This window comes from Streptopelia decaocto (genome assembly GCF_964273445.1).
Source record: "Streptopelia decaocto genome assembly, chromosome: 16".
NCBI classification, from domain to species: domain Eukaryota; kingdom Metazoa; phylum Chordata; class Aves; order Columbiformes; family Columbidae; genus Streptopelia; species Streptopelia decaocto.
This window is the reverse complement of record NC_138671.1, coordinates 4384858-4398990: the sequence shown is the minus strand read 5'-3', so window position 1 is coordinate 4398990 and position 14133 is coordinate 4384858. Positions and strand designations below refer to the sequence as shown.

General features: G+C 44.6%; 1 protein-coding gene across 6 annotated transcripts in view; it reads left to right on the top strand.

Annotated features, from left to right (window-relative positions):
* Positions 1–13370, top strand: part of UNK (unk zinc finger) — a 45489-nt gene extending 32119 nt beyond the window's left edge. For 4 of the 6 annotated variants that reach the window (XM_082067419.1, XM_082067420.1, XM_082067416.1 and 1 more), the window contains 7 exons: positions 654–722; positions 1399–1573; positions 2686–2787; positions 4499–4687; positions 7556–7737; positions 8287–8544; positions 8941–13370. In XM_082067419.1, the coding sequence (XP_081923545.1) occupies positions 654–722; positions 1399–1573; positions 2686–2787; positions 4499–4687; positions 7556–7737; positions 8287–8544; positions 8941–9096 (1131 nt within the window). In that variant the 3' untranslated portion in view covers positions 9097–13370. The remainder of the gene's footprint in view (positions 1–653; positions 723–1398; positions 1574–2685; positions 2788–4498; positions 4688–7555; positions 7738–8286; positions 8545–8940) is intronic. The other 2 variants (XM_082067417.1, XM_082067418.1) reach the window with 2 other exon arrangements.
* The last annotated feature ends 763 nt before the right edge of the window (positions 13371–14133 follow it).

Genomic DNA, 14133 nt, shown 5'->3' with positions numbered 1-14133 from the left:
CAGTTTTGCAATTCGAGGCAGCCTTCACATCACATAGCTCTCTATGTTAATGGGTGGGGGAAGGATATATATTTTTATATATATATATATATATATTTTTTTTTTTTTTAAATCAGTTTTGATAATGTTTCTTTTAAAATTGATTAGTTGTTCACTTTATTTTGCTTTGCAATCCTAGCTGGGAGCTGGAAAAGTTTGAGGGAAAACATAATCTACATACTTTATTTTCCCAAAGCTGAAAAACGTTTACATAATTTAAAAATATAGTGTGCGTCTCTCCGTTCTGGCCCCTTTTTAGATACTGGTAGGGCTGATTAGTGATTTATAGCAAGGCAAAATAATTTATTTTTGGTCCTGGTTCTTAAGATGTCCTTTGTGCAGCAGAGGACTTATAGCAGCATCAAAGGCAAATATAATTGTGACAAGTCTTTGCATAACTCTAGGGGTGATGTCCTGGTCTATAGAAATCAAATTACTTGGGGTGTTTTCTGTCTGCTATGCTTTCCCACTCTCTGAATTCTCTAGTGCTCAGAGCAGGCTGGAAGACAGGAGGGGACCGTGTTACCCATGGCCTCTCCAAAGCTAGCAGTCAGCCCTTTTTAATTTTGCTGCTAATCCCTCTGCTTATCTTTTGTTCTGTTTCCTTACTGCAGCAAGCAAAAATGAAGTCCCACTCACTGGAACACAGGAGCCAGGAGCAACCTTTGTTACAGCCCAAACAGGTACGGTAGTGCTAGCAGGGCTCTGAACCCTGTTCAGTGCTTGCACCACCACAGACAAGGACATGAGAAATCTCTGTGGATCCAGACAGCTCTGCAGGGAGTAAATGACAGTCCAGACACCATGAGGGATGCTCAGCTTGAGGGATTACTTTATGAAGATGGGATGATTTGCTGGAGGGGTTATTTGTGAATGGCTAGACCTGTGTGAATTCAGGATAGATTCGTAAGCCTGGACCGTGCTGGAAGTAGTCTCTAAATTACAGAAAACTGAGCTGGAATGGATCTCTGGAGTCATCTAAGTTCAAGGATTTGACAAAGAGAATTTAATATCAGGTTCTAAGTCGTGTGCTGAGCTAAGTCTGAGTGATTGATTGTGTGACCTGTTCCTATGATTGCATGCAATCTGTGGGTCACAGGAGTTAATTCTGGGGCAGCCTGAAGGATGTTTGTAATACTGGGGAGGGGCAGGGGGAATGGAGAACAGGCGGCAGAAATTAAAGAAAAGCTGTTAATCTCTCCCCCAGCCTGGTAATAGCACTAGCCATCTGTCAGGTTGGAAGCAGGGGGGAACAGGTTTGCTGCTGATCTTTGGCTTATTCCTGCATGTTTCTGAAGGGATTCTTCTATAAGGATGTTTCATTTCCTACCTCTTTCCCTTCTAAAACTCTTGTTTCAGGACATACTGGGAATTCTCCCAGTGGGGAGCCCACTGACATCCAGCATCTCCTCTAGTATCACCTCCAGTCTGGCTGCAACCCCACCAAGCCCTGCCGGCACCAGCAGCATACCAGGCATGAATGCCAATGCCCTTCCTTTCTACCCAACCAGTGACACTGTTGAGTCTGTCATAGGTAACTTTGCCATTTTTCCTTTTTTACTTATGCTAATAAGGCTTCCTCAGACACAGATCACCAGGTATGAGAATTGGAATAGCATGGGTGTTGCAGAAAATTCCGTATTTTTTTGTTGTTTCTGTCCGTGTTGGCAGATTGCTGAGGCTGTAAGCTTTTTCTGTGACTGTGATACATCTGCAGGTCATTACAGACAAAATTCACCCCCGGGACCAACAGAAGGCCTCTGAGCCACTTACTCGTGTCAGATGGTGCAAAGGACCTTAGTTTTAGGTCTGTCAAAGTGACAAAGAGATCTCGGAGTAGGCAGGAAATCACAGGAGCATTTTCCACAGTTACAACGCCTTACATTGTAAATGGCACTTTTATAGTGAGGGCTGCCACCAGGTAGATTGTAAGGATTGCCCTTCATAGACTGTAGGCCAGAGACTGTAAGAAAAGGAGAACGGGAAAGGCCAGAGAGTGGAATCCCTCCTCTTAAATACGTACAGGTTTTTTGGTCACCTGTTTTTTCTTCCCCTTATCTAACGTTTCTGAGGTGATTTCACTAATAATAATAGAAATGAGTGGGCATGTGTGGGATGGAATTATATCGATCATGATTAGTGATGAGGCATATTCAAATACATAAAATGTTTGCAGGCATTCATAAGCTTTATTTTACCCTATCTTTGAACCTCAGAGATGTTTTTCAAGTGGTTCCTTCTGCTGGTATTTCTTTTGAGTGGCTCTTCAGCAAAGTAAGGACAAAGCACAAGCCAGACCCAGACATGTTGTAAGTCAGTGTTATTGCATATTATGGACAGACTTGAAAGAGTAGTTTGGGGAAGACTTATGGGAAGTGCTGTTATTTCATCAATATTTTTTATAACGTTTGGGAATACTTTGAGACAAGAAGAAATCAGATCAGACAAAAAAAACCCTGAACTGAAAAGCTGCCCATGACACTTTTGCCAAACTGTTTAAGAACAGCTTGCACAGGGCGGAGAGTAGGGCTGTGTAGACTGACAGATAGCGAGCGAAGGCTCCCCTGCATGTAGGCTCTTTGGGCCATCCTATCTCTTGAAGTTGTTGGTCCTTTATAACATAATTGGTACCTCTGTGTCTGGCAGAGTCTGCCTTGGATGACCTGGACCTGAATGAATTCGGAGTGGCTGCCCTGGAGAAGACATTTGACAGCAGCACAGTGCCCCACACGAGTGGCATCATGATAGGTACATGAAAGCAACAGAGCTTTCTTTATCTTCTGCCAAGCAGTGTTGCCCAGTCACCTCAGTGGAGCCAGCCCAACAAAGCTCTAGAATCAGTCCCAAAATAACAACGGTTAAAACAGCAATTATAACAAACTCTGGCAACCGCTGAGCATCTTTGAAGTGAAATCTTGCCCTTATTGACTAGCAGAGCTGAGTTCTTGCCATTGGGCCCAGGTGTCTTGGGGATGTTTCTTGAGACTGAATGGGACTTGCTTGATTTTTCTTTTTGAAAGTGTGTAAGTAGACTCTAGAAGGCATCTGATACCTTTAAAAACACACCGAAGTGTAATGATTTACATCTTAAGTGGAAAACTCCCCCTAGCAGTAACAGGAAACTCACTGACCTGGTAATGGTATCCATCTGTCACAGAGTGTCATGGTCTGCTGATTTGATTCCTGTAATGTCTGTCTCATTTTAATAAGTGGAGGTAGGCTAAGGCCTCTTCTACCTGTCTCTAATGGGTGTCCAGGGCAAAATGAAATGTCTCAGCTTTTTGGGAATGGTTGTAGTTTCCGGCTGCCCTTGCTGTGTAAGACAGATTTCGCATGAGACCTGACTTTGATGGTGTAAAGGTTTCCAAGGGAACTACATTGCCGGGAGCAGGAAGATGTGCTGGGGAGGTTCAGGTTGGACATTTGGAAAAGGTTCTTCACCCAGAGGGTGCTGGACACTGGAACGGGGTCCCCAGGGAGGTGTCACAGCCCCAAACCTGACAGTGCTTAAGCAGCATTTGGACAACACCCTCAGACACATGGTGTGAATTTTGGGGTTGTCCTGTGCAGGGGCAGGAGTTGGACTCAATGATCTTTTGAGTCCCTTCCAACTCAGGACATTCTGTGATTCTGTGGAGCTGTGTTGAGGCAGGAAGGGACCTGTGGAAGGAACCCTAAGGAATGTCACTTCCACTTCACTGCCAAAGAGAAGAGCCTGGTCTGAGAGTTGACCGTGCGTGTCTGCTGATAGCCCTGCTGCTGCCGCTGCCCATCTGCAGGGACTTAGCTCTCCTCCCCACTGCTGCTCCCTCTGTACCTGTCAGGTCTGGGTGTTACCTGTTGGCCTTGTAAGAAAGACGGGAAGAGCGGGGAGCAGGGCTGAGATCTCCCACAATGCGTGTGTGGCAGGCAGAATGACCTCTTGTGTAAGGGAAGTGTGGTGTCTTTGCAGGTTGGGCTTTTGTTTATTTGGGGTTTTTATTACTGATAGATCTGCACACTCAAGTGTGTCTAAAGTTACTAAAGATAGTCACTGATTTTTTTAGTGGTTAAGGTTACGATCTAGCCCAGTGTGGTAGTCTTCTCGCTACATGTTGTTTGGAAGTAGTAAAGGCAGAGTGAATTTTTCATTACAAAGTATTTTGCCAGATAGCAAATTCATCTTCTCTAGGCTGATAGGAACTGAACTCCGCTCAGAAAACCTTTTGCTCCTTTGGCCAATGAAAGAGTAGCCCATTGAACTCTGGAGGGTCTTAACCTACATGGCTCATGGGACAGCAGCTTCAATGTTCCTCACAAAGGCTGAGAGGGGAATGAAACATGCTGAGAGTGGAGGGGATCTCGAGGGGCTTAGGGAGGAGAGAGGGAAGCTCACGCCTTCTGCTCTGAACTCCTGCACTGTGCTCTGGCCCATACTTCATGGTCATACGTAGCCATCCTCTCTGTGTTCTTTGTCCAGGTGGGAGTTTGCTGCAAAGTTCTGCTCCTGTAAATATCCCCGGGTCCCTTGGAAGCTCTGCCTCCTTTCACTCTGCCTCTCCTTCTCCACCGGTCAGCCTCTCATCGCATTTCCTCCATCAGCCCCAGGGACACTTAAGCCAATCAGAAAACACGTTCCTGGGGACATCAGCTTCTCATGGATCATTAGGTAAATGCACAGTGTGTGTCCCATGTACATGCCTGTCTGTGCCATGTAAGTATTTTCTTTTAAGTTAGTTTTAATTTTAATGTATTATTTCACTGCTGTCATTTGTATCTCTTCTTCCCAAGAGAACAGCAACAGTACTAGAAGCTGCCTTATCAAAAATCAGCTAATACCTTATGAACAATGGAGCAATTCCCTCTGCTTCCCACGTATCTAGACTGAAAAAAAGAGACAGATAGGCTAAGTGACTTGCCCTGATGATTTCTTTCAGGGAAAAGAGCTCTACCTTTTCCTGCCAACAATGCTGTGCTGAGACTCAAGAGTTGGGTCCTCAGCTTTGCTTAGTGTGAAGGTGGGGATTGCAGCTTGCCCTTGGGACTGCTTGTAGGTCAGGTTGGCTTCTGGGAGCTCTAGAGCAGGCTGGGTCATTGTACTTTTTTCTCCTGTTTGGCATTCTGCACGCAGTTCTGCATGATTGACTTTGCAAGAAGTCACAGCGTTCCAACATTGTCCCCTTTGCTCCTCTTTTTTTTTTTTTCCTCTTGAGGATCTGTTTCCTGTCTGAGGGACTGTGAAGGGAAGAGAAATTGCCTTGGAGCTTCAGCTGTATTGGGCAGAACTGGGAACTGAGGAGTGAAATCTATTTTGTTAACAAGACACAGGGTTACCTTGAGAAATAAAACTATTTGGGCTCAAAGCTACAGTGACACTGGCTCTGCTGATTTCTGTTAGCAAGAGTAAAATTTAGTTCTCTCTATTGCTGCTAGACATAAATGCTTCCTCAAATTTGAGATACTCTTTTATCTTTAATATTCAGCTTAACCTAATAAAATGGTTACATGCTTTTGTAATCTATTTCTGCATGCACTTCTCTATGTAACTGCATCCCTTGTTTGCATAGGCCAAAACCATGCTTCCAAGCCTTGCAATTGCTATTTGTTTGGCTTTAACAGTTTCTACAATTACTGTAATAAGAAAAGAGACATCAGAGGACATCTCTGCTATTAATTAGTGTTGAGGCTGTCTGTTTATTCCAGTTTCAGTAAGAAAAGGAAATCTTGCTGCGAAGGCCTGCTTTTCATTTCAGTAGAAACAACTTAAGCAGTTTTATTTGTCTTGACTATGTAGTTACACAAAAAGCCAAAGAAATGGAGGAAACTCACAAATGCATTTAAATAATTTGGTTTTAAGAGGAAGATATTTTCATGTAATACAACAAAACCATTTTTGCTGAGGTTTTGATAAGATATTTAAATAGGAACCCAACAGTTGAGAATCTGTAATCTCTCTATTCCATGTGGCTTGCTGAATGCACATAAGTTAGTGTGTAGTGTGTGTAGTTATTACTTATTTGTATTGCAGTTGAGCTAGTCCTGGGCTAGTTCCCACTGCGCTAGATGCAAAATGTGCAGAGAAGGCATTCCTGACCAAAGGGGCTTCCTGCTTCAAATGTGAAATGGGAACAGCAGGTGGAAAGAGGGAGTAAAAAGAAACAACAAGATAAGCTTGCTCAGCATTATGGCAGAATTTGTGGCTTGCCAACATCCTGCTTAGTGCTAGATTCCCATTCAAGAAAATGGAGTTTTAAAAGCAAAATGCGAGTTGGGATTCTGATAAAACTTCTGCTTTCAACTGAGCACACTTCAGAGCAGCTGGAATGGATCTATGGTAAGTGGCTTGAGCCAGCAAAGATCCCTTGCTGCTCTGTTACATGGCTGGTTAGGGCTTCTAAGCCCTTAGTGACAAGTTACTATTTTTCATCTGTATTTTTATAACTGTTTGTGCCTTGTCTGGTGTTAAATGGGATGTGAGTGGTGCTGGGGCGGCCCTCAGTGAGAGGCTGTTGGCTCCAGGGCTTGCTTGCAGATACAGTCACTTCGGCTGCTGTAAGATCATAACCATCAAATGCAGGTAGATTTAGGAAAGTCCACACCCAGTGGTGGGCACCACTAAATGAAAATAACTCCTGCATGAGACTGGTGCAAGCCTGTGTGTGTGTAGGAGTCCACATTACCCAGTAGCTCTGTCTCACTACGTGTTCTACTAGTTCTCCCCTGTGTGCAAAGTCTAGATCCTTATTTTAAGTAAAAAAACTTCTGTTATTAGAAGACTATAAACCTTGGAGTCTGTGAAAAGTAACTAGCTTTGTTTACAGCTGGTTTTCTACTGCTTTGTCTCCTAAGCTTTGAATTTCTTCCTGAAAAGAGTAGTGATTTGAACAAGTTAAAATAGGAAAGTGGTTGGTTAGTCTTCTCTGATGCCAGTCATGAGCTTTATGGTGAAACTCTGCAGGGGATGAAGTTCATGAATATACTGTTGCCTCCACTTGTTTATAGACAGAGTTTTACAGTTAGTGCTGTTTCTTGCATATGCAAACAGTAAGGACCTTGGTGCATTTTAGTCTCTCTGTTTGAGAAGTGAGACTCTTTTTCTGAGGAGACAAAAGCAGCAGTTTTGTTAGGGTGTAACGTGAGAGGCCGCACCACCTGGGCTGGCTGTTTGAACCCATCTGTTCACCACCGCGGACGGCTGTGCTGCACAGAGGGGTTCAGAGGGTCTCATATGAGAAGAAGGATTCAAGCTGGTAGTCAGCTCTGCTCTATAACCAATGCTTCTAGAATAGCCTGGTTCAAAAGTTGCCTCCACTCAGTTTCTTGGGTCCTCCCCGTATCGCTCAAGATGAGGCCTAATGATGTGAAATTTCCCGTATAAATCCCGCTGTGATGGATTCCTGGGGATGAAATTAATTCCTAAGATGATTTCTCTTTCCTATGTACATGTTTTTGTATCCTGGATTTCACAGGGTTAGGGAGGAAATGGAGAAGTTGCCAGCACCTGTGACGTAACCCTCTCTATTTCCCTGTGAAACAGGTTTAAATGGGATGAACAGCAGCATATGGGAACACTTTGCTTCGGGGAGTTTTTCGCCCAGTACCTCACCTGCATTTCTGTCAGGTCCAGGTGCTGCGGAGCTGGCACGGCTACGACAGGAGCTGGATGAAGCCAACAGCACAATAAAGCAGTGGGAAGAGTCTTGGAAACAAGCCAAACAGGTACTTGGACAGCTCTGGGGAAGAGGGATTAGGGAGTGCAAAGCAGTAGGAGGGTGTCAGCCTTTCAACAGGAGCTTTCTGGACCTTGAGGCAATGGGAAGAGCTGTAGGTTTTACAAACGAATTCTCTTAAGCATTCTTATTCCTCCTTCTCCCTTGGAAAAGGAGACTAAATCACTGTGCCTGATGCATTCAGATGCTGGAAGTGCAAGGCCAGGCGTCGTAACAGATGCACTGAAGTGCTTGGTTGTCACTTAGACCTGCCAGTTGATTTAGACCTATGACAATCTGCTGATATGCAAAGTTTACCCCTGTAACGGTGTGAGCCAATTGTATAGAGCCACAGCCCAACAAGGTGGGGTATCTGGGATGAGCAGCACATTGAAGCAAAGCTCCAAGGATGTTCCAGCATTTGGGAACAGAGCAGATGAGACAGAACATGCTCCTGGTGAGGAGTGAATGAAAACAGATAGTTTTGGCTGGGATATTCTATTGGAGGGTGACTGAGTTTTCAGACTGCTTCTTTTACCCTCTTTGTTGGAACCTGCAGGCTTGTGATGCTTGGAAAAAGGAGGCAGAGGAAGCAAATGATCGCGCCAACACAGCTAACATGGAATGCGAACTGGCCCGGGAGCAGAGGGAAGCCTTGGAGCTGCAAGTGAAGAAACTGCAGGAGGAGCTGGAGAGGATCCACGCAGGCCAGGACCCTCAGTTTCTGCGCTCCTTCTCTGACCTGGAGACACTCCCTCTCTCTTCACTTTACACCCTTCAGAAACAGCTGCGGGCAAACCTGGAGAAAGTCGATAAGGTGAGTGCAGGGATTTGTAGGGCAGGGCCTTGCTCTCTGCTCCTACAGATTGCAGCTTTTTTCCCTTTAATGCAGCCAGACATCAGCAGCCTATCAAAATAATTCCATGTGGATGTAGCCAAAGTGCGTTTTAGCCAGCTTACAGGAAAATACCTACCCTTTCTTTGTGCCTAAAGCACAGAGTTTAAGTCAATCAAAGCTGCTCTGTTGATCCAAAAGGTCGTAAAAGATATCATGCTGTGCTGCTTTGCTTTTGCTTCAGAAGGCGAATGGGCAGACAGCTCCAAGTCCTTCCCCTGCTGCCTCCTTGCTGCTCCCCAAAGTGCACAGCACAGGGCGGGATCTCTTTTGCTTTGTGACTTTGCTTATGTGTTCCCCTGTCCCCCTCTCTTGCAGGCGGTATTTCAGATGCAGTCAGTGAAATGCCTTAAGTGTCAGAAGGAGAACTGGGTGGTGTTACCGTGCCAACACGCAGTGCTGTGTGAAACGTGCGCCAAGGAGGGCGAGTGCCCCATCTGCCATCCCAACAGGCCCCATTCTCTCCAGTCGTGACCTTCCAAGGACGCTTGTTCTAATCATATCGTATAGGACTTTTTAACTTTATACATGCGTACATATATATGTATGTGTACATATATATATGTATGTGTATATATATGTATATATGTGTGTGTATGTGCATGTTTGTGTATGTATATATATGCACACACACGCACATACACACATAAAACAAAAATTAGTTGCAGAGCACTTTTTAATATTTTACATCCCGTATCTAAACTGCCCCTCACCCGTGCCCCACTAATTCTAACTCTTGAGGAACTTTGAGAGCTGTTTTTAATACAGATCAAAGGGCCATTTTCAAAGAGTCTGTGTTTCTCCTCTTTTCTATTTAGGTGATAACAAATTTTTGACTATTTCCAGAAGGATTTAGAGTGGGCAAGAGGGGCTTCCATGTGCTTTCCAGGGGAAGAGTCTCATGAGATCACAGGGAGGATCGAGGTGGATTGAAATGACTGTTCACGTCTTTGGTCTCCCTGCTCTTTCACTGACCCAGCTTGGTTAAAGCCGTCCTCCCTGATGGAAGCTCTGCTGGGCGCCTGCCTGGTGAGCCTCACGTTGCCGATCTCTGAATGTGCAGGAACTTTGTCTGTCGTTTAATCAGCAAAGTTCGCTTTTTAAATTTTTTTTTACACTCTTTGTATATTTGTATGAAAAGAAGAAAAGGGGGTAGGAGAAAAAAGTATTGGACCTTGAGCAAGCCAGGCTCCAAAATTGAGTGAGCAGTGTTCATTGCTCATATAGCTGACATGTTCCAGGTCTGAGCAGCTTTCAAAGTATCGCCCTTGTGTCAGCTAAAGCCCTTTATGAAAGGAATATGGATGCATAGGTTAGTTGTCTCCAGGCACCCCTCTGTCTAGAGACTTTTTACTGTTTCAGACCAGATTATTTCTTTTAGCCACAGGGACATGTTTTATAGTCACTGCTGAAACACATGAAACAATTCCAGGTAGTCAGGACACGTTTTTTGAACAGAGTTGATGTTTCTTGTGTCAGCACCTCAAGGATGGGTTATGGGCTGCTGCGTCCAGAAGCCCTCATGCTTCGTGCTTACCTATGTCTGTGGTGACGGAGAAAGTCCAGTGTGACAAAGAAATGCCACCAGCTTAGACCTTACCAGTAGCTGAGCTTTCCTGTGACTTTCTTTACCGTTGGATTTTTACATCAGGTGGATTGCAGTAACCTGCTGGGATCTCAACAAAAAGGCCACTCAGTTGACTAAACATGTTTTGTTTTGCACAGGGTCGCTGCCTGTGCCGCCCCTCCCTGGCCTGGAAAAGCACTGGAACCTCCAGCAGCCCACTGGTGTAGGAAACTGAATTTTTACTGGAGCCTCTCAGAAAGCTTCATATTTAATGCAAAAACATAATTAGGTTTGCTTCCATAATTCCACCTTTCCTTTACATGGAAGGGGTTAATATGCATTCCCAGATGATCTCTTAAGTGCAGCTCTGTGTAGTTCTTTTTTAATGTTTTTCCCATTAACTTGTTTTGGGGTTTTTTGGTAAAAATGCTTTTTTTTTTTTTTCCACGTGTATTTTATTGTAACTAGCATCAGTTTTTTTTATTTTTTTTTTAATGGAGAGACACTGTTGAGTGATTATTGTGGCTATGTTGTTTGGTTATAGCCTTTGAATGTCTGTGCCATGGGGCAGCACATCTGCCTTGGTCTGATCTTAAGGAGAGACCTTTTATTAAAATGTGCGAACATTTCTTTTTTTAGGAAAAATAATTAAAAATTAAAAAAAAAAATGGGGGGGACGAGGAAAAAAGCCCGATTAAGAGAAAAATTTACTACAAAGTTTTTGTAACTAACTTAAATCATAGGAAATAAACTCTTGAATCAGGTCTTTAATATTTATAAGAAGCAGAGCTGATCAGCCTGTTCTGGCTGTTGGTTTGTAACACTTTTTATTAGCGTGGTGGTTTTTCTGCTCTCCAGCCTCCCTGGGGGACTGTTGAGGGTGATGCTGCCTTTGGCCAACGCTCTTTTTGCAGAACCCAGCTGGGTGACTTCATCTAATACCTACGGGGGCGTTTTTTGCTTTGTCCCATCTCTTCAGCTGGAACTTGGCCCCTGGTGGTGGCTCCGTTGGTCTCACTGGGACTTCCAGTCCCCTGTGGTGCTGGGCTGGTGGGCGTAGGGAGAAGAAATATTCCCCCCCATTTCTGTGGGGACAGACAGCTTAGATAGGGGGGTACAAGGAAAATTCCAGGCCAGAGAAAGCGTGTTTTTCCCTTTTGAGTGAAACAATTTCTCTGTTTTAAAACTTATACTGAAGGACCAAAGAATTGAAAACTTCCCCCATTTGTGGCCCTTGTATTTAGACTTTCCATTGCCACGCTGCACTCATGGCAGAACAGCCTGAAGGAATGAGCACTAGCCCTGGGATGTCGCATCCCCTTCCCTTTCCCCCACCCCCATGTATCTCGTCACTCTTTTTGCACAAGCACATAGCCTGTTTCTCTCTTTCCTCTGGTTCTTTAAGAAACACTTGTTTATTTAGGTTTCTATGAAGTTTTTGCTGCTTTATTAAAAAAGAAAAAAAAAAAAAGAGAAATATCTCAAATGTGAATTATTTTCTTAAGCATCAGATGAAAAAGAGAACTTCATCTTGGACTATTTTGTGAATATTTTGGGGGAGTCACTTATGTGACAGTTTCCTAAGTGAGTGAGGTGAGAGCAGGGGGCAGGGGCAGCATTTCTGACCCGCTCCAGCAGTGGAAGGATGAACCATAATCACAGCACTGCGTTTAAGGCTTAAGAGTCAGCTTCTGTATCATGTAAAAAAAAAAGTCTTGTTGGAATAAACCTGGTGCTACTATGTACAACCCCTGTCATGTACTGTCACGCTTCCTTCTGAAGCAGGAACCCCCTTTTCCAGGACATTCGGTAACACATCAGAGCTAAGGGGGCTTATGTTGATTTTTTTTGGCCAAGGCACGCTTCCAAATGAAGTTTTGGTGCACGAGGCTCCTGGCTGAGCAGCCGCAAACATGCCTGGTCCTGCCTCTTCACACGGACTCCTTGGATAATGACATTTTCCTCCCTATATTTTCTGGGAGCTTTGGAAGCGTTGACCTCGGTGACTAATTGTGCAGGTTGGATGTTCCTGAGCTAAGAACCTGGGGGAAGGGAGTCCTGATTGCGTTGTGAAACCTCAGTATCTTAAAGGTCAATAAACTTTTACGTTATTATGGAAGAACAATATAGAAGCAGATGGCTGAAGGCAACACTATCCGGGGTAGAGAGGTCCCAAAAAGCAAGGCTAGAGCTGTAGGCGATAGCCAGGAATTGAAGAATTTTGGCATCGCTTTGACCTAACAGGACCAATTTTAGCTCATCTCTGGCCTTAGATGACACAGCCGCATGTCAGCTGTGGCACAAGAGCAGCCGGGGGGAGTGTCGGAGCTTAGAGCACAATATTTTCCTGTATGAAGGGGAAATTACTGCACCTGATCCCCTGTTGAAGGATTTTACACTTTCCATACATCTCGGAAGCTGAACCTGAGCCACTCGCAAGGCTTGTGCAGCTGAGACAAGGCAGAGAGTCCTCACGCTGTGGGGACGCCCGTAACCCTGAACGGACTCAGTTATTCATTGCTGTTCCACCAGCCTCTGAACCTCCTCTCTTTCTCCTTTTCCCCCATCTGAGAAGGAAAAATATTACCAGTGTTTTCCTCCAGAATTACAATAATCCCTGGAGTGATGGCCAACAGCAAAATAGATGTTAACTGATGTAAAAAAACCTAGTATTTTAAAGGTGGAGTATTCCTGCAAACTAGTGACTGCGTCGGAGGGATTTCTGGGGCTTCCCCACTCCGTAGCTTCCAATGTTAAAACAAAGTAAATACAGTATACGTTTTTAAAAGAGTAATAATAACACACTGCAGTATTTCTGGTGGCAGTTCCTGCCCAGTCCCGTCCCCGTGCTCCGGGACAAGGGCACCGGGCAGAGGCGCCCCTAGTCCGTGTAGAAGTTGGCAGAATGGTGATCGGTGGTGTGTAAACCGTGTTGTTGATTCCATGTATAGAACTGTGATTTCAGCTGTCGTTCTCTCGTACTCTGTAAATATGTTTTGGCTGTCGGAAAACCTGGTTTAGACTCTTTTTCTTGGCAGAGTGGATTTGCATGTGGGGCTGGAAAGAACTCAATCTGTGTCACAGTTTCCAAGGGCAGGATGGATTTCTTTTCTTTTTTTTTTTTTTTTTTAGAGGACAATAAATTTTTATTTTTTTGCTAAGAAAAAAAAAATATATAAAATAAAGTAGTGTATGCGTGTGTGTGCGCTCGTGCGTGCCCGGGTGTATGTGCAGCTCTGCCCCGCTCTGGGGCTGGGGAGGTGGGGAAGTCTGTGCGGTGAAGCCATCAAAATAACAAGATCGAACTAATCTCTGTGGCCAGTTTTGCCTTTCACACGACCAAGAATAATTTCCTGAGCTCTTTCTGGCTCAAGCCCCATTTTCGGAGGGGTTGCCCTTCGCCTTTGGGACTGAGGTGCAAGGGACGAGGGAGAGTCCATGCAGTGTGGGGATGTGGGGGCTGAGACTCCTTCGGAAATGGCAAAACCACAGAGTAAAGAGCAATTTTAGCACCCAGATTCTTGTTCTGGACAAGGATTTAAGTCCAAGTGTCTCCCCCAGGAGCCAGGCTGGGCAACTGCAGGAATACGGACATTTAAATGGTCACATACTTGGTTTCATGCATTGGCACCCAAAGGAACATGCCTTACATATGGATCCCAGGATTACCGTTTACTTTTGATCTAAATAACCCTTCAAAGCTGCGTCAACCACTTACCCTTTAGCCCAATCACAACAATAATCCAAATTGCCCGATTTGCATTACAGATTAATAAAATCGGTACACCTGAGTGCCTGCCCCTGTGCTCTGGTGTTGCAGCAGCCTACCTGTGTTGCGGTTCTTCACCAACATGAGGATGATGGGGGTTTCTTCTTCCTCTATCTGGCATTTGCTGGGCTTTAGATGTTCAAGACTCATTTTTTTTAATGGTCGGGGCTGTTCT